The 19,426-nt window shown below is 49.2% G+C and overlaps 1 protein-coding gene across 4 annotated transcripts in view; it reads right to left on the bottom strand.

Annotated features, from left to right (window-relative positions):
• LARS2 (leucyl-tRNA synthetase 2, mitochondrial) overlaps positions 1–19,426 on the bottom strand; it is a 108,883-nt gene that overhangs the window by 38,865 nt on the left and 50,592 nt on the right. For all 4 annotated transcript variants that reach the window (XM_090284623.1, XM_090284622.1, XM_090284625.1 and 1 more), the window contains 2 exons: positions 7,181–7,288; positions 4,575–4,734 (listed from right to left, as the gene is read on the bottom strand). In XM_090284623.1, the coding sequence (XP_090140749.1) occupies positions 4,575–4,734; positions 7,181–7,288 (268 nt within the window). The remainder of the gene's footprint in view (positions 1–4,574; positions 4,735–7,180; positions 7,289–19,426) is intronic.

Genomic DNA, 19,426 nt, shown 5'->3' with positions numbered 1-19,426 from the left:
AATGACCCATGGACACAGACAGCAATTTAAAAATGGGCAGAGGATCTGAATAGACGTTTCTCCAGAGAAACACGCATGGCCACCAGCGCATGGAAGGACGCTCAACGTCCATGGGGCACACACAAGTCCAAGCCACCATGAGGTACCACTGCACACCCTTGAGGATGACCATGATCACAGACCGGGATGTGGAAGAACTGGAACCCCCACAGCCCGCCCTCTGCTGGTGGGAATGCAAGACAGCCTCATCATCCTCAGTCGCTTCAACACAGTTACCAGGTGACTCCCCAATTCCACTACCAGGTACGCACTCAAGGAATGAAACATAAACCCGCACAAAAATCCGCACGGACGTTCACAGCAGCCTTATTCATAATAGTGAGAAAGTGGAAACCACCAAAATATCCATCAACTGACGAATGGATAAACAAAATGTGGTCTATCCACGTAATGGAATATTATTCTGACAGAAAACGGAATGAAGTACTGATACATGCTACAGCTTGGGGAACTCTGAAAACATTATACTAAGTGAAACGAACCAGTCACAGAGGGGCGGGGATCACATGATTCTGTTTATAGGAAATGTCCAGAACAGGCAAATCTTATGGACACAGAAGCGGATTAACGGTTGCCCAGGGCTGGGGAAACATGAGGAGTGGGGGTGACCGCTAGAGGATATGGGATTTCTTTGGGAGGGGGGTGATGAAAATGCTCTAAAACTGATTGTGGTGACGGCTGTACAACTCTGTGAATATTACTAAAACATTAAATTATACACCTTAAACAAGTGAATTTTGCAGTAGGCGGATTATACCTCAATAAAGTCGTTACAAGAAAAATATGAAAAAATGCAGAGTACTGCATTAAAGGGTAGGATTTTTTTGCATCTTCCACATAAAAATTTTGTTATGACAGCTTTTTAATTAGAAAAAAAATTGGTCTTTAAACTTAAATATGAGCAGATCGGTAATGATTATACAGTAGCAACTTATATGCTTGCTACACCTGGTCAAAATCTGTTTCTTAAAAAGAGTAACACTAAAATCTGATGTTTCTGACTGGGTCCAGTTTTCCTCATATTTCTCACAAGGAAATTGAGAAAAAACCTGAAGCCACTGAAGTGCTTCACACAACAAGCAGGTGAGAGTGAAACACGTCCACGATTACGGAGGGAACGTCCTGGGCAAAACCGTGCCTTCTGCGCTCAGGGCCCCCCATTGCCAGGACGGCAGGTCTTCTGTGCCCTCTGGAAAAATGGACACGTGGCATTCAGCAAAGCAGTGAGTGCCCCGTGCAACGGTTCCCAGGGACATTCTGTGGAGACAGGGTTCTGTGGTCACTGAGTGTGACAAGTGCTGCTTGACTTCTGCTCACAGGCAGTCACAGCGCACATCAGCAGAGCAAAGCTTCTGAGAAGTCCGGCAGCAAAGAAAGCTGGTGATTTTTGTCTCTTCCAGCTTACGCGAGCACAGATGCTGTCCCGTCCCTGGAACCTGCCTTTGCTAGCAGAAACAGTCAGGTTCAAGAACAAACTATTTTCTGTCCTGCCCCGCGCTGCCACTACGGAGAGAAGTTAGACAACAGGGTGCAATTAATTATTCAATGTCCTGTAGCTTCCAGAAGATGAGGTTCTTGCTCTCCAGTGTGTCAATGACAGCCCTTTAGGGAGACCTCATTTACTCTTTTGGCAAAAAAAAAAAAAAATGCATCATGCAGACCACCGGTGACTAGCGCTAACATGCTGTTCCAGAGCCCCAGGGTTTGACTATTTTAGTAAATATTAGGAATGTAGGAAAAGACTCCAGGAAAAGCCAGGACAGCTTCTAGAACTCTGACGGTATTCCCCTCCCAATGCTATTTATGCTTTCTAGTTCCTACCAAGTCAGAGCTTACACAGCGGGACTTCATCAAGAGGCGGTCAGCTGAGAAAAGGAGGTGACACCATGACCAAGGAAAACTCCATGCCAAGAACTCGGCAGGGAGGGACCTTCCCTCTTGTTCTCTTAAAGCACTCTGCGCCAGATACGGCGCGCTGAGCAAAAAGCAGCACATTCAGTCAGTAACGACAGTGGCCCAAGCCAGACATCGGAAAGCTGTCCCTGGCCTCGCCACCTTCCCAACAGTCGTCAGAGCTGCTCCCGTCCCTCCATTCGGACACCCGCTGTTCTGCGGTCTCCACGGTCCCTTCACTACAAGGGGAAGCTGGTCCTCCTGCCTCACTCTGCCACTCAAGGGTCACTGTCCTCCTCAGAGCCAGTCACGGCGGTGTGCGGCCCTGCCTTGCCGTGGCCCCTGCTCCAACCCTCGTCACCCCAAAACCTGGCATTCGGGGAGAGACCGACTGCTTGGCTCACGCGAGCCAGCTGGCAGCAGGAAAGGACAACGTTCAGGTGTACGACGTAACCTCGAAGGCCAAGCGCGGCATAAATCCGTTTCCTTATAGTCATTTTAATTCACTTTTGGGAAAATTACATTATACTCAAAGCAATTTGGCCTTTCACGACTTAATGCCACGTCCAATGCAAATTAATCTAGAGACTTTGAGTAAACTGACATCTACAAGAAGAATATCTCCACTCTGAAAATGAGAACTGGAAAATGGAGAGTCAAGTGAAATGTTCCAACCACGATGATTTGAGATTATTAAAAGGGGGGAGAAGAACGAAGCTAATGAGTCACTCGGCGCCCAAATGAAGTCGTCAGGCCAAGTCAGATGTGCCGATTCCCAAGGGATCATGAAAACGCTGCTCTCTGCATGTGCTGAAATAACTTCTTACGTATGAAAATGTTTTAAATATTATAGTGCTTTTCACGTCAGGAATTCCATCTTTTATAACTCATTAGCTCCTTCATCTCCTATTAATATTACCTCATTTTAATCTGTGTTTCCAAATTAACCATAAGAAAAAAAATAATCTATGGGCCAGATGTTTACAGTTTTAGTTTTTTTCAATTTTAGATACTTTTCAACTATCGTGCCCCTGATGAATGTTAAAATGCTCATGAGAGTAAAAAGTATGAGTTTTCTCTTGAAACTAAACAGTTGAAAAGATCCTGATTTTTTTTTTTTTTTTTTTAGTAGAAAACAAAATAGAGAGATAGCTACATTGGACTTTATATGCACACACTGAAATTTTAACTTGAGTCTTTTCTCGATTACAGTATAGAACAGTAAAAGAGATAAAACCCAGGCACATGTGTCCTTTACCAGAGCGATGACCCCCGTGAGGGGCCATGGCGCCGAGGACGCAGCACGCCACAGGCTCTTAAAGGGAAGTGTTTGCTGACTTGAACCCTGGCTTTAATGTTAGAAGGAAGCAATGAGACGTTGAAACGACATTGTCTATCCTTCCAGCCTGATGTCAGGAAATATTTCATTCTGGTTATCTGAAGAATGGCAATTAAAAAAAAAAAAAAAAAAGACTTCATATTACCACCCAAAACATTTTTTGTGAGTTAAAGAATTCAAATAGATCCTCATGATTCAGACTGTGAGTGCTGCTGTTTATACTCTATGAAAAGAGAACAGGGATGAGATTTTCACAGAAATATTTACATTTCTCCAGAGACCTCACTCTAATCCAGAGGGGACTTCCTTCCGCCTGCCCAGACCCACATCCCCATCCTCTGGGAAAAGCCCCTGAGTTTGTTCTGCACAGCTACCCCCTCCTTGTTGGTGAGAGTCTTGATGGTCTATCAGGAAAGGTACCTGGCCTGCCCTTGGCCAATAAAAAGGCCAGGGATCCCATGATACCAGTCAGACAACTTTCCCTGCAAAAGGAGTCTTGAACCAAGTGGCCCCAGCACCAAGGACTGCAGGGATCAGGGGAGGGCACTCCTCCATTAGCGGCGTTCCAGAGACAACTAATTCCTGCTGCCCACACTCCCAGGGCTGCCGGTCTATGCCTGTCCTCTTCCAGATGGGTTCTTCAGGGCTTCCTCTGGTCAGCAAGATTCCCAGGGCCTTCCGGTAGGTTCCCCTCTCCCTCTAGGTTGGCCAGAGGTGGATTCTGTGCCTGCAGCCACAGAGGCTCTCCCCAAATCCCCGCTGACCGGTAATATTCGCTATGCCAATCCCAGGCCATCTCGATCCATTCACTGAAGACCTTCATGGGGCAGGACTCTCTGTCTGCTCAGATTACTATGTGATTTCGTTAAAATAATATAATTAAGTTGTTGAAACTGTTGCCTAATTCTCAGTGGCCTCCTTCCTGTCCCTGTTAGGACCATTTTATTTGATGATGGAATTATTAATGAAGCAGAAGATTCTATTCCTATCAGAAAAGAGCTTTAAATCTGGGTTCTATTGTGTTTAAAGGCAGAGCATTGAGCTTTCAGCCAGGAACTCAAGAAGCACACAATCAGGTAATCAAAGGGAAACCTGGGGGGGTACCTTAACATTTTCAAAGCTCTTTTGTAATCCTCACACTTTAAAATAGAAAAACAGAACATCAGGCCGAGGCGAAGACCAGATCACACAGAGGACCCGGGGGAGACCGTGAACTCTGAAGGGGCTGTAAGGCACGAGGCAAGGCCCAGTCCCCCACCCGAGCCTCAGCTTGCCGCCTCACCTTGGCCAGGGACCAGCGCCTTCCGGAAGGCTTCCTTCAGAGAGCTGTGCTCGTGTAAGAGTCTGTGGCCGGGAGTGATGGCAACGTGGGACGCGCCATAAATGGCCTCGGGGGTGGCCGTGTAGGCGGTCAGCTTTTCTCCTGTGACTTGCCCGTCAACCTGGCAGGGGGAGAACACAGTCATCTCACTTCTAGTCGTCCCTCTGGGCTGCTGTGCCCCCAGCTATGACCCTTCTCCCGCCCCTCCTCAGTTGCAAACAGTGGGGCCAGCTTCTGGCCACAGCCCCAGGGAGGTGGGGCCCGAGATGGACCCTGGCAGGGGCAGAGAAGGACGGGAGAGAAGAGGGAGGTCACTGCTTGCTCAGAGAAAGGCCGCCCGCTTTCCCAGCTCCTTTGTTCGCAGATCAAAAACAGCTCTCGGGGTTACATCACTTGTCCCGAGAAAGGAGCTACGTTCTCCTGCAGGATCTAAGGTCCAGTGAAAACGGAGGCATCTACTCTTCTAACCAGAAACAGTCGCTGAGGTTAACCCCGTTTGGAAGAGGAAAGAAAGACACCCTGGGCTTCGTGACTGAGCGCTCCTAGGGCCACTCAACTGCATTTCAAGGAAGAGGCTACATCAGGCATTGACTGAAGGCCAACTATGTGGCAGACAGAGGGGACACAGCGGACAAGTGCTCCTCCCTTCAACGTCATTCAAATGGCTTCAGAGTGCCAACGGCATGCAAGGCGCTCAGGTCCTAGAGTCTGAAGTCCCCCTCTATGGCCCACGTCCCAATTCAGTGGCACCTACAGATCAGGCCTAGGGCCACAGGGCCACAGCCACATGGCTCTGTCGCTGCTGGGCTGAGTGTTCCCTCCTGAGACATCTCATTTTCTGTGGATCTGGGAGCTGAGATGGAAACCTTTTCATAAGGAAATGCTGGGAAGGGAGAGAAGGCAGAAGACACTCTGTGTACAGCAACCGAGGGCCTGAGAGACCCACCCCATCGCCCTGGTTGAGAAGCGAAGGCCTTCGACGTAGGACCAGGCCCAGTTTAGCACACGAGACCCCAAAAAGTCAGCCCTGAGAGTCTGAACAAAGGGCACAGCTGCAGGGGTCACCCCCTTCTCAGAAAAGCAGTAAGAGGAAAGAAAAGCTCACTGCAGGACCTGCTTTTCAGGGGTTTTCTAAGTACACTCTCTGATGGGGGCCCTGTGCCCGCAGCTGCAGAGTTGGGTCACGTGGGTGAGGAGATGGCACAGGAACTGTCGGCTCAGTGACAAGCAGCCGCTGCTGAGTAGACACCAGGTATGGCTGTCACCGCGACAGCGCCTAGAAAGGTAGGTCAAGCTCCCCCTCCAACGGTTGTAACTGGGACTAAGGTGAGGGAAGGGCTTGGAGCTAAGTGAGCAGGGAACACAGGTCTTGATCAGAGAAGAAGAAATCAGAAGGACATGAAAGAACAGCCAGGTGAGGAACAGCAACAGAACAAGTTTCTAGTCGGCACAGACAAAGAGGCGAGTTGGAGGGGAACTTCCAGAGCAGGTGGGCCTTCCGTAATGACCTTTGCCAGCATTTCTGCGGCAGGTCCCTCCTGTGAATCCTAGCCAAGCACAGTCCCGAACAGCTTTACATCTGTCTAGGCCCAGGTCGCCTCGGCTCCCTGTTTCGGGACGTGAACCCTCTGTGGATCAGTGAGAGGTGTGGACCCGCTGCTCTGGAAAATGGCCATGCAAACATTCTGCACTTAATTTGCGGGAGTTCATAGGCCCCCCTAGAAGGCCATCTATATCTGCACTGTCCAATATGGTAGCCAGAGCAACGTGTGGCCACGGACCCTTGACATGTACGTGCCGTTAAGTGCAAAATAGAGCACATTTCGAAGACTTTGTACTAGAACAAGAGGGTTAACTATCTCCTTCATATTTTTTTTTATTGAGTATATCTTGAAAACTCTGATTCCAAAAAACCTCCGCTGCCTTGCGGCATACCTCTTCAGGGGAAAGGCTAAGGGAGTAAACCCCAACAGAAAATCCGGAGCCGGAGTCCCTAAGGCGGTTTGACGTTGTAGTCAACACCGGCAACTCCTGCGGCGCACCTGAAGCCAAGCTGTATTGACTCCATCTTTCCCTTGGACCCTTCAGCTGCGAAGAGAGGGGGGGTCTGCTGCATGGGCAACAGCAGACCCTCCATATCACCCTGCCCAGGCTCTGTAGCTTCAGCGTCATCGCAAGATGTCGATTCAACACGGGAGGAGACAGATACGATGTCACTCCCGAGTCGGACTGCACAGCCATTGTCGGCGGTGCAGATAGACTCTTAAGAAGCTACACCATCGTCTCTCGAGACGGACGGCTGCCGAAACGAACGGCTGCCGAATATCTTGAAACAGTAACATTCTGAACATATGAGTTGAATATAATATGTTATTAAAATTAATGTCACCTGTTCCTTTGGACTTTAACAGTTGTGGCTACCGGAAAATTTGAAATTACGTATAGACTGGCCCTCCTGCTGGCCAGCTCTGCTGTGGAGCCCGAGCCGTTGGGCTTGTCAGTGAGTGGTAACAGGGCGGAAGGGGACTGGTAAGCGTTCACTGTGGGAGAGGCTACTGCTTGGTCACCTTTAACGTGAAGTCCAGATGGCAGCCCACACAGTCCCCGATCCAGTGGGCCTGCATGCCTTTGATTCCATACCATTCCGGAAGGTCCGCCAACCCGTCCTGCATGGCCTGTAGGAGAAAGAGAACACAGGGAGATGCATGAGGCTGGAGACAGCAAACGAGTCAAGGAAGGACAACCGGGGACACAGAAGGAGGCTCGGGGTTGAGCTCTCTTCTCGTTCACTGCCAATCAGAGGAGCCCAGCAAAGGCAACACACAGCGTGGCTCAATTCCGTGAGACGGGTTTGACCAATTTCTCTATTCTGAGTGGGTCAAGGTTTCACGGAAGGAAGAAAACGAGCAAGGAAAGACCAAGATTCATATCTTCGATGAAATGTGGTGAGCGCATTCTCTCCCACAGCCTGGGAACTAAAGGAAAGAAGTTCAAGGTTATGAATTCGGAAACTCTACGATAAGCCATTCAGGTTAAGGGTGCGCTACAGCTCGGCTATACCATATATAAAACATATTACATCTTTGCATTTGAAAATAAAAGTTAATGTAAGGGAAACCACCATATTGATTTATATAAACACTTGCTATTAGAAATGCGTATTTATTTTCATTGTTATTTGTCTACTTCTAATTCTAAACTTAGCCTAAATAAAACAGAGGCTTTTCAATACCTTATTCTCTGTGGCCTCAAGCCCGTGCCAGCCCTTATCACTTGATGAGGTGACACGTCCCTCCAAAAGACAGATTTAAAAGTAAATCGTGTATTTGTAATGTGAAGAGTCCAATTTAAAATCCCTAATTGGATTATGATTAATGCAGGCAACATAATGATGCTTTATCTGTCTGGTGCTTTGTAATTCACTAAGTGCTTCTACACACATCTCTTCTCCCACAGTTCTGTAAGGCGGCTCACGCAAGGCTGCGGGAAAGGACACACCAGTCCCCAAACCAGACCCACTAACAGCATTCTGTCCCCATAGCTGCAGAGATTCTTACGCAGTCGCGTGATAAACACCACGGAGCACTTTCTACACCTGTCACCTAGCTACCAATCCGTCCTCGTCAGGACAGACTGAAAGCTTCAAGATTCAGAAATTTCGCTGGAGGCAGAAATTGTGGATAGCGAACACCATCCAGCGGACCGACCGGCAGCGTGTCCCTCCCACACCAGGACCTCACTGGGACCGGGCCCTGGGGGCCTGGGCATACACACGGCAGGATAGGCCAGTCCCTAACCTGAAGTTTAAATACACTAGTTCCCCCCTTATCCAAGACCCCCCATGGATGGCCGAAACCACAATGGTGCTGAACCCTGTATCTACTATGTTTTTTCCTGTAAAGGTTAATTTATAAATTAGGCACAGCAAGAGATTAATCACAATGACTAATAACAAAACAGAACAAGTGTAACAATATAATGTCATAAAAGCTGTGTGAATGTGGCCTCTCAGATGACTGAGACGGTCACTAAGGGAGGAGCGGGCAGGTGGCGTGCACAGTGTTGGACAAAGGGATGACTCACATCCTGGGCGGGACAGCGCGGGGCCAAGCATGATTTCCTCATGCTACATGCATGACGAACATGCAATTGAAAACGTATGAACTGTCTATTTCTGGAATTCTCCATGTAATGTTTTCAACCATCATTGATCACGAGTGCAAACTATGAAAAGTGAAACTGGAGGAGGGGGAAACCTCTGTAATCCACCAATGACATCTGTCGCTACTAGTAGGTGACTGATAAATGACGAAAACTCAATGCCAACTGCTGTTTGCGTCAACGGAAGACAGGACACGGGCTGTGGAGCTGAGTCCAGGGAAGAGAGAAACAGGTGGGAAGGGAGGGAAGAAGAAAGGGGCGGCATGAAAAGCAGGAGAGACAGAAAGAGCTGGGCAGGTGGGCCACAGAGGAGAAGCAGAGTCACAAGGGCTGGGTGGGCGAGGAATAAAAGCTCCAAAAAAGAAACAAAAGGAAGGAAAAAGAAGGCGAATTTGAAAACAGAAGCGAGGCAGGCAATGGAGAAACGGTGCGGGAGAGGGACTGAGCCCCGAGGGAGGGAGGAGACGAGTCCATCATGGCAAGGCGTCTGCCCACGGTCGGAGCGATGAGCAGCAGCTGCCCTAACAAGCGCCGGGCTACGGCCGGGCCCACGACAGGCGCGTCTTCCTGCAGTGCCGCTATCAGCCTTGAATGACGAGCTAAGGAAGGAGGCAATCGACTGCACTGATGTTAGAACAGGAACCGGACACGTATGTGCAGAGCAGGAAAAGGACAGCGCTGGAAAGCGCAGGGAGGTCAGGCTGTCCTTTTAACGAGACACCACGCCAAGGCTTCACGAAGGGAGGGCCCCTTTCTTTCCGCTCCCAGTGAACCCCGTGGGCACAGTTCTCAAGGTGGACACCCAGCTACCCAGCTGTTGATTAGATTATGGGTCAATTTTAAAACTTGGTAGTTCAACATGACCTGCACTTAATGACGACGGAACTAATATTTGACTAGGAATGCTTGCCCAGTCTCCCAGGGTAGGAACAAGGGCTTCTAGGGCTGCTAGTTTTAAGTAAAATAAAGAACAGACCGTGTGCTAATGTCACACAATGTTCCAACTTCCTGTGACTGGGAGAAGGCTTCCCACAGGCAACATGAAATCCTTTATGGTTACAAATAAAGTTGTCCAGAAGGACCATTATGTTTCCCTATTTGTCTGAGTGAAAAACGACTTCTGAGAGGGTGGAAGTCCTGCCTCAGGTTTCTGACTGCTCGCTCTTGCTTCCCCGGAAGTGACCAGTTTTCAGCTTCTTAAAAACACCACGCCTGCCTCATGGCCTCGGCACGTGCCATGTTCCTGCCCCGGAACGCCATTTCTGCGCCCTCTACGGTGGCTGCGGAGAGGCCTGCCCCGGCCGCCCTGTCTAAAGCAGGCGCCCTTCTTGCTCCTTGCCCCTCTCCTCATCGCTAGGGTTTCATTTATCTCCTGCCTGCTTGCTTGCTTGCTGACAGTCTATGCCCGCTGGGAGCCAGGACCGTGCTCCCCACTGTGTACGCAGCCCGACAGCCCCTGGTATACAACAAGCGCCTTGACCATGTGAAAAAAGTGAATGCAGGAGACACGGGCCTCCCCGCCAAGGGAGCGCAGAAACCAAGCCTTTTCCCTTCCCCTCCTGATAATGAAGAGGAAACCAGACTCTGACAGCCTGGAACCGCCACGCTCTGGCTTCGGCAGACTATCCCAGCGGTCCCACTGCTGACTGCGGGCAGGTGGCCTCGTCCTCCCGGGCATAGGCAGCAGGAGCCTGGCTCCTCAGTGGTCCCTCGGTGGCCTTTCAGTTTCACGGGTGTCCTTGCCTTTCCTTCTCAGGGATCTCAAGAGGGCCGCAAGCCCATGATGTCAGTGTGCAAAGTTTCCACCTCAAGAGAAAGTTACAAAAGACCCCTCCCCCCTCCAAAATAGGCGATCTCGGATTTATTTGGAGGTATTTAAAAATTACTCATGGTGGTGGCTTTAAGGCAGTATAAGATTCTTCATTCACCCCCCAAAAGTTAAATTATATTCCATTATGTATTTAGTTGGACGTGAATTCTTTGGAAACTAACTGACCACATATATACAGGGTACAAGGGCACACTGAGCTAACTGGAATATTTACTTGATTTAAAAAGCACACTACAATATACAGATGATGTATTATAAAACTGTACACTTGAAACCTATATAATTTCATTAATCCATGTCACCTCAATACATTTAGTTAACAAAAATTTAAGCCTGTTCTCTAACTCTTTCAGACAAACAGTTTCTCCATGTCTTCTTCCCTTCCAGGCTGACATAACCTGAGCAAGAACGTCCAGAGCCACACACACATGTGACAGTTTGCCCTGCCTTCAATCTGACAAGATATTTCAAAGAATCTGACACACTCAATGCTCAGAAATTTGGTAAAGTTAACCTGGCTGGTGTGGCTCAGTGGACTGAGCCCCAGCCTGCAAACCAAAGGGTCACTGGTTTGATTCCCCGTCAGGGCACATGCCTGGGCTGCGGGTGTGCAAGAGGCAACCACACATTGATGTTTCTCTCCCTCTCTTTCTCCCTCCATTCCCCTCTCTCTAAAAATAAATAAATAAAATCTTTTTAAAAAAAATTAAATGACTACTAGGATTTTCGAAGCCTCGGTAGCTTTAAAGGCCATTTTTATTTTTAAGTTAACAACTGTGGAGGTCCCAACTCTGGATGCTCCCAGACAGCATGGCACAGGGACGCTGGCCCATGACCTCTCCGCCTCCGCTGCAGACTCTGGGTTTTCTGTATAGCCCACCAGGCCCAGAGCCTAGAATCGTGCCTTGTCCTGGGCAAAAGCTCATTAAATTCCCTCTACTCAAGGGAGTGAGTCAGACAGCAGGACTGCGGAGCCAGATGCCCCGGCAGCTAGCCAGGGAAGCCACAGCCTTTGCAGACCGCTTCCTACGGACCCGGCACTTTTACGCGTGTTGCCTCATTTCGTCTTCACGGCAGCACGAGTCAAGTACATGGCAGCACCTCACAGATGGGAAGACAAGTCTCAGAAGGCAGCCCTCAGCCGTCCCACAGGTACAGGGTCGAACTGTGGAAGCGGCCCCGAGCACAGCGAGCCGACTCCTGAGCCCACCCCCCACTCCTACACCCTCCACCACAGAGGTGCGTCAGTCCCGCTTCCCCGTCTCCAATTGCAGTCTCAGCCCGCCCTTCTCTCACTCAGAGAAGGCACTTCATAGAGATCTACTTGCTTCGATGATCTTATTTACGATTTTGTTTTATTCCTGGAAAGAAGACTCTGGTTACAGAGTCATGGGGCTGAGGTTGTCATCGAAATTCCCTCTCTTTACAGAGGAGGACACACAGGTCCCAGAGGAGCAGCTGGCTGTTCAGCAGCACCTAGCTGATGGGAGCCAGGCCCAAACCGAGGTCTCTTAGTTCATTACTCGGCACTCGCTTAACTACCTTGCCCATCTCCTGGTAACTTTTCTCACCAAGGGCACAGTGAATGCCTATTGTTAGGGCTGCCCAGCACCTGCGGTTTCTCCTTTCTCGGCGCGAACTGCAAGATGGGTGAGTGGCAGGGACCTCTCACCAAGTGTGGAAGCTTGGAAGGGGCTCCTGCCCCTTCTCTGTCAAAGCGATACAGTGTAACTGACCACAGGCTCCGTGTGTCCTGGAACACAGTGGGGTGACCCAGAAGCACCGGGTGGACTGGGTCAAAGGCCACACCAGCGCTGAGAGGCTGGACATGCTGGCACCAGCGGCAGCGGAGGCTTAACCAGACCACTCCAGAGACTGCGCCCTGCTCCCCCTGGCTCCTGCCCTGCTCTCCGGCCTTCCCCCCCAACTGGGAGTCACCCGATCCTCTTCAGATCGCTTCTGTCTGCCTTAAGGTAAGCAGAGGAACTTTCAGTTACTTTCAGTGGTTTGCAAACAAGTTTCCTAACAACTACCAATAACTTAAAGGAGCTCGTATCCTGATGTGCATCTATAGTAGCTGAAACTATACTGTCCTGATATCACTGTAACAAAAGTATAAAATCTTAACTATGTTGATTATATATTAATATAATAATAATACAGTATGTATATACATTATTAATCTTCTAATCAAACGATGCATTCTAGAAAGCCTTTCCATTTACAGAGCAGTTTAGGGGACAAGCATGTAACCAGTGCATTATAAACTCTGAAAAGGACCTACGGCTTTTCCTCTCCAATGACCAATGGATTTCATTTAACTTCCAAGCAAACCTCCATGTGTCTTTCCATCAGATAAAACCCGTGTTACATGATGAGAAGATTAGCTCCCTCTCCCGTTCTAACCTTTCCTGGCACAGAACATGAGGTGCCGACAGGGTCGCATGTTGGCAGCACCCTACGCCCCCTCACCCCCCCGCATTACAGAGCCACAGTCAATAAGCCCTTTCTAACTGAGTTTTTCTCTAGAGTGCATTGTCAAGGCTGGAATGCTTCTTGTGGAGGTGCTTTGCTTAAAGTATTCAGATCTCAGTGAGGACAAAAGATTCCAATAGAATGAAGAGTGAATATTTTGATATGCTAATTATGAAGAGGGAAAAAAAACCCTCCTCCTTCATACCTTACCAAACTGATGAATATTTTTAAACATCAAAAGCAATTAAAAAATAAGCCAAATGAAATCAGCATCTTGAGAACGAACGATCCAGCAAGCCCGTTTTAGTCCCCACGGAAAGATGAACACTATTCACGGCTGGTTTTTGACGAACACTCGCTCAGCAGCTAGGAACAGCCTCTCGCTCACCCCAGGGCTGGCTCGTCCCCACCCGAACAAGGGCATGGTGGGTGCTGACAGCCCTGCCACTGTGCAGTCTAAAGAGCGGCTTGTATTTGTTTGTTTGTTTTAGGTTTTTGCTGAGATTATAGCCTTTCTCTCTTTTTTTTTTTTTTTTTTTTTTGGTGTTGCCGTTACAATGATAGTACATGGTGTTCATCTCCTTTCATGTCCTCACGTCGGGCAAACAATTGGCAGTGGCTGCCTTCCCCATCCTGGCCAACCTTGATTTATGGAAATCTTACTGGCTCACAGAACCCAGAGACCTGGGGAGAGGGAGGGTTTTGAGACTCTGTCTCTTCTTTTTAAGGGCTATAAAATCCCTTTTCAAATAAAATCCGAGGGAACCCAATATACAGGAGCTGGAAGCTGAGCGATTCTAGGAGATGCCCTGCTCTCTCTCCTGAGCCCTTTCTATCAGCTCCCCAGACGTGTGCACGATCTGGCAACCATCCATGTGTTCAACTCCCCTCGTTTAATAAATGAAAAAATGGCTCACTCCACCGAGTCCACAGCGGCCCCAATATCATGAATTATCCAGATTTTCTGAGTGTTCCGGGACCACCATGCTCAGTTCCCCGGTCTCCTTGGGTAAATTAAACAGAAGACAACTTCTTCCATATGTAAAACCCAGAAATTAAGAACATAAGTGGCTTCTCATTCACTTTTTGCAAATCATTCCTGTACTTAAGACTCACCTGAAGTCAGATTAAAGCTGCCCTGTGGTTATTATTTAGCATTTGTAAAACTATGGTTTACAAACAGGCCTTATAATCATGTCATGAGGATAGGTCTGAAGGCACAGCCATTGTGGCCCATAACGTGCCGCGTGGACGAACACGCTTTAAGGAGCTGGAAGAGAATTACACATTCATGAGTCGGAACAGAGCCGATGTTTAAGAAAAGGAAGTAACAGGAGATGGGCTGAAGCAAACATCCAATCAAAAAGGGCTTTCGTAAAACACCATATAATCAGGAATAAGAAAGAGGAAGAGGAAACCGAAGAGCTGAGGGCAAAAAGAGGATTAGCTATAACCCGGCCAATGAGACTCTTTCTCCAAAGACACCGAAATAACGCCAGGAATAAAAAACCCACGCTTCTCAAGAGAATACAGCACATGAGTTAAAGCATTAACAACAATGTGTGAGAATTCTGTAAGAAGTGGTTTAAAAAAAACAAAAAAGGAAAGGATACATTTTAGAAGACCTTGGTTGAAAAAAGTTCGGCAAACCGGGAAGTCCAGACCTTTTACAACACGGGGCCCTGACAGCTGGACACAGAGGAGACAGAATGGAACAGACAAGATGTAACGGGCAGATTTAATCACAACGGGCACTTTTTCAAAAACTTCACACTTAGCCTATTTCTGAATCAGTGTGATTTGATTAGCAATTATTTTTGAATTATAATTTGTGTGTACCCTGGCTGGTTTGGCTCAGTGGATTGAGCGTCGGCCTGCGAGCTAAGTGTCGCTGGTTCGATCTTCCAGTCAGGGCACATCAGAGAAGGAAAACTCTGATTCCAAAAAAACCTCCGCTGCCTTGCGGCATACCTCTTCAGGGGAAAGGCTAGGGGGGTAAACCCCGACAGAAAATCCGGAGCCGGAGTCCCTAAGGCGGTTTGACGTTGTAGTCAACACCGGCAACTCCTGCGGCACACCTGAGGCCAAGCTGTATTGACTCCATCTTTCCCTTGGACCCTTCAGCTGTGAAGAGAGGGGGGGTCTGCTGCATGGGCAACAGCAGACCCTCCATATCACCCTGCCCAGGCTCTGTAGCTTCAGCTTCACTGGAGAGGACACTCCAGCGTCATCACAAGATGTCGATTCAACACGGGAGGAGACAGATACCGTGTCACTCCCGAGTCGGACTGCACAGCCATTCTCGGCGGTGCAGATAGACTCTTAAGAAGCTACACCATCGTCTCTCGAGACGGACGGCTGCCTTCCTTCCTTCCTTCCTATAATTTGTGTGTGATTTTTCTAAAACTTTTTCTTATTGCCAAGATTTCTTTATTTTTCTTAAAAAAAAAAAAATCATTTCAGTGCAATTGCTCCAAAGACAGTGTATACTTGAATCCTAATAAAGGAAAATCAATTCTGAAGGTAATCTAGATGTCCCTTCTGGAATATTCTAGAGAAATAAACTTTCTCTCATCCTAGTCTCATTCTCTTTTATGCACAAAGATTTCTACATTAAAAATCTCATTTGGCAGGATGTTTACCTCCCTCTGATAGCTCTATGTTCATCTTTCCTCTGAGATGTTTTACGTACGTCTAGAAATATCCATATGTTGCGGCATCTCAGTGCAAAACATTTATTTACAAAGACAGTCGCGCGGTCCAAGAGTGCCACTTCCAGCAGAAGTGCTGTTACCCCAGAAGGGAAATAATCATTTGTGAGCAAGGCATCCTGCTAATGAGGTGTGACCCGTCACCCAGGTGTGGACTCTGCAACAGCGGGGAGGAAAGGAGAAGAGGCCCCAGCAGCCCACACGGAGAGCATCTCGGGGCCATGCACACGTCCCAGTCGCCAGCAGGAAGAAGGGCTTTCCCTGTGCGACCACCAGGGTGGCCCCATGTGCCTGCTCTGAAGGAGAGGCTGTGGGGAAGCCTGAAAGGGCAGCGGCAGCCTCTCTGGCTGACGACATCTAACTCGTTTTGCCCTCGGCTTTTTCGTGAGCCTGCCTGGCTGCTCTCCGTACCCACACACCCCGACGCTGACAATGGCCACACTATCAGCCTTCCCCCCTCCTGGCCCAGGGAACCCACGCCGTCAGCAGCAGGACTGCTGTAATTCCACCACTTCCAGAGATGGTGCCCACCACCCTCCCTACGGTGCAGACGACAGAGGCCAACCTCTCCTAGCGACGGAGCCCCTGTCTGACGAGGCAGCTTGGTTCCCAGAGGTCAACCCACATCCTCGCGCTGGCCCTGGGTCCACAGGACAAAGCAGAGGCTGTAACGGCACCCAACAGGAGGGGAGGGAGGAAGTGACCGGCCACAGCGTGAACATCATACTCAGCCCAACGTGCGGCACTAGCGACCTTTGCCTGAAAAGGCACTTTTGTTCTGGGAAAGCACAAAATGGAGACAGCAGTCCCAGGGGACATTCTGCTCCATTACCTTCGAGCTGGAAGCCTGCCCACAAATTTAAAGCTTGCGAGAATATAAAACCATCCTTTTCCAAGACTCTGAGGTCGGAAGGTGTATGAATAAATGCCAACATAACACTGCTATTAGGCTGTTCGGTTTTATGATTATCAAAATGACAATAATCATCACGGAAAATCTGGAAAAGACAATTACGCATATCAGGTTAAGCACCCAGGGAGACCACTGTTAATGGTTTGCTCTCCATCTTCCATCCTACTGCTTCTCATCTCCCATTGATTCCATGATGCACATTTTCCCCACAAATGTTGACGCTCGGACATGTCTTAGAGTCAGCGGTATCTTTGACTGACAGCCTTTTTCTTTCTCAGCAGAGCATAATATTTAAAACCAGTGGTGTGTTAGACCCTGGCCAGGCAGCGCAGTTGGTTAGGGCATCATCCTGATGCACTGAGGTTGCAGGTTTGATCCCCTGTCAGGGCACATACAAAACCAACCAATGATGCATAAATAAGCAGAACAACAAAGCAAAGTTTCTCTCTCGCTCTCTAAAAAAAAAAAAAAAAATCAATAAAAATTTTTTAGTGGGGCTGGGGAGAGCAATGGGGGAAAGATGGGACAATAATAAAAAAATGAAGAAAAAAATTTTTAAAGAAAAACACCAATGGTGTGTTCGAATTGATCAAATATAGCAGCAGAGGGTACACCTGGGTGCACATTTTTACATTCTTAAGATCATGTTGTGACTATATTCTTCTTAACTGGAGTCTGCATTTTGCCACGGTTCATAACTTATTACAGCCTAGAAAGGATCAAATCTCTATTATAAGCAAACCTGACACGTAAAATTAGCCACCAGAAATAATAAGCAGAATATACAGAGAAATGGGAAGCTGCCGTGGAACACGGGCCCCTCCTGTAAGAGAACGCATTTTGAAGACACAGCACCACAGTATGGAGATGTATGTATCTGTCAGGGACCATCTGTTTCCTTAACAGCGGCGCAGCCACGGATTGGCTCAGGCCCCTGCTCTCTGAACACTGGGCTCCGAAGGCCCGAGGTAAAGACGGGGCGCTGGAGTAGAGAATCGTGATGCGGAACGTGACCCAGCTCCAGCCCCGAAAGGCCAGCAAGCCAATTTCGTCAGAAACAAACCAGAAAGCCTCTCATGGACTCTCATGGTCACATCCCGTGACCTGGCCGTTTGTGCCCTCTCCCTGGACCTATCACGTTTCCTAGCTCGCTAACACGCGACTGCCAGCCTCCTGCGCGGGGTGCTCAGACGCGCTCCGTTGCTTGGGAACCAGTACTTAAGAGCAGGCAGAAAGAACGCAGGTCTGGGACCCAGGGGACTCTACAGCTGGGCCCAGCTTTCCGCTTGGGGTGGTCTCAGTTATAACATGAAGGATGGGCTGGGTTAGTCATTTTTTAAGGACCCCTCAGGCTGGCAATTGGCCCCGGCCCCAGGCAGCAGGACGGGGAGAGGATGTGTGTTGCTTAAAATAAAGAAACACCTGATCCCTTTATTTTGTTTTCAGACATCAGATGGGTTTTGTAACTTCAAGCAGCAGGAAAGGCAGGCATGAGGCCCTTTGTTTTTTGTTTTGCTTTGTTTTGTTTTGCTTGCCGTTTGTTTTTCAGATCAGGGCAGGGACTTAAATGCTTGGGGGACTCGGAGCTCATCGTGGAGGAACCTGTTCAATGTCCCCTCAAATTTCTTCTAGGTTTAAAAATTCAAATGAGCCCTTAAGCTAGAGGTTCACTGGTAACCGTCACAGCCTTCCCTAGCACACCCGGGACCCCCACCTGCCCCGACAAGATGCTAACCCCTGCTCTGCCGTGCAGCCCAGGCTCACAGAGTTGCCCACTCGAGACCACACACGGATGGGAGCACGCTCTGTGCGCACACTCTGCAGGTGGGCGGAAGGCAGTCCATTCAGGGCGAAGAAATCTAATCGTCTCTGTTACCTGGGAAGCTCCAGAGGTTTCTAAATCCCACAGCCAGGCCCAGCCCTGCACCGGCTCTGGTGAATGGTCCCAGGCAGGAGCTCCCTTTGTGGCCCTCGCGGAGTGAGCCAGCTGCCTCCCGCTAGCTGGGGCTGGGGCTGGGACACAGGTCCCCCGATCCCTCCTGGTGGCCTTCTGCTGGCCTGGGAAGTGCTGGGAACCAGCGCCTCAAGTTGCCTACCTTCCTTTAACCTCTGCCCCCTCCCACGCCTGTCCACTCCCACCCACACAGCTTGAGGGGTGGACACGGCTCCCCCTGAGCCCCTTGGATCACCACGAGGAGGGGTGAGAGGTCAGGACCAGATGGAGGGTGGAGAACGGAGTTCACCCCTAGGCTAAGGAAAGAAAAGAGCCTGGAGAGGCGAGTTCAAAAGAGAAGACAGTAAGTGAGATGTTATGTTAAGAAGGAGCAGAATCTAAGGATTAATTAGCTTTGTGCGACAGGGAATCAAAACCAGATTAATTAGCTTTGTGGGGGCGGGAGCAGCCTGCTGTTTCTAGAAGAAGAGACAGGGATTAGGCAGGAAGCTCACTTGCAGGGTGCGTCCAAGGGCGGGTCCGAGAGTCCCAGCCGGGGTCCAGAGCTGTACAGGCGGGCGCTCTCTACGCTCAGTAAGTAGTTAATAAAATATTTTGACAGGGGGGAAGCATAAGGCCACCCAACCCCAAGTGACCGCAGGGGGACGCGGTGGAGCTGAAAGCAGTAATAGCTGTAAAGCCGCGGGGCTTCCCAGCAGCCCAGGGCGCCGAGCGTGACCACCACGGAACCTGGCCCTGGCGCACGTCTATCCCCACAGCCCTGCAGAT

The sequence above is a fragment of the Furipterus horrens genome, unplaced genomic scaffold (assembly GCF_987537825.1).
Source record: "Furipterus horrens unplaced genomic scaffold, mFurHor1.1.pri manual_scaffold_7, whole genome shotgun sequence".
NCBI classification, from domain to species: Eukaryota; Metazoa; Chordata; class Mammalia; order Chiroptera; family Furipteridae; genus Furipterus; species Furipterus horrens.
This window is presented reverse-complemented; position numbering and strand designations above follow the sequence as displayed.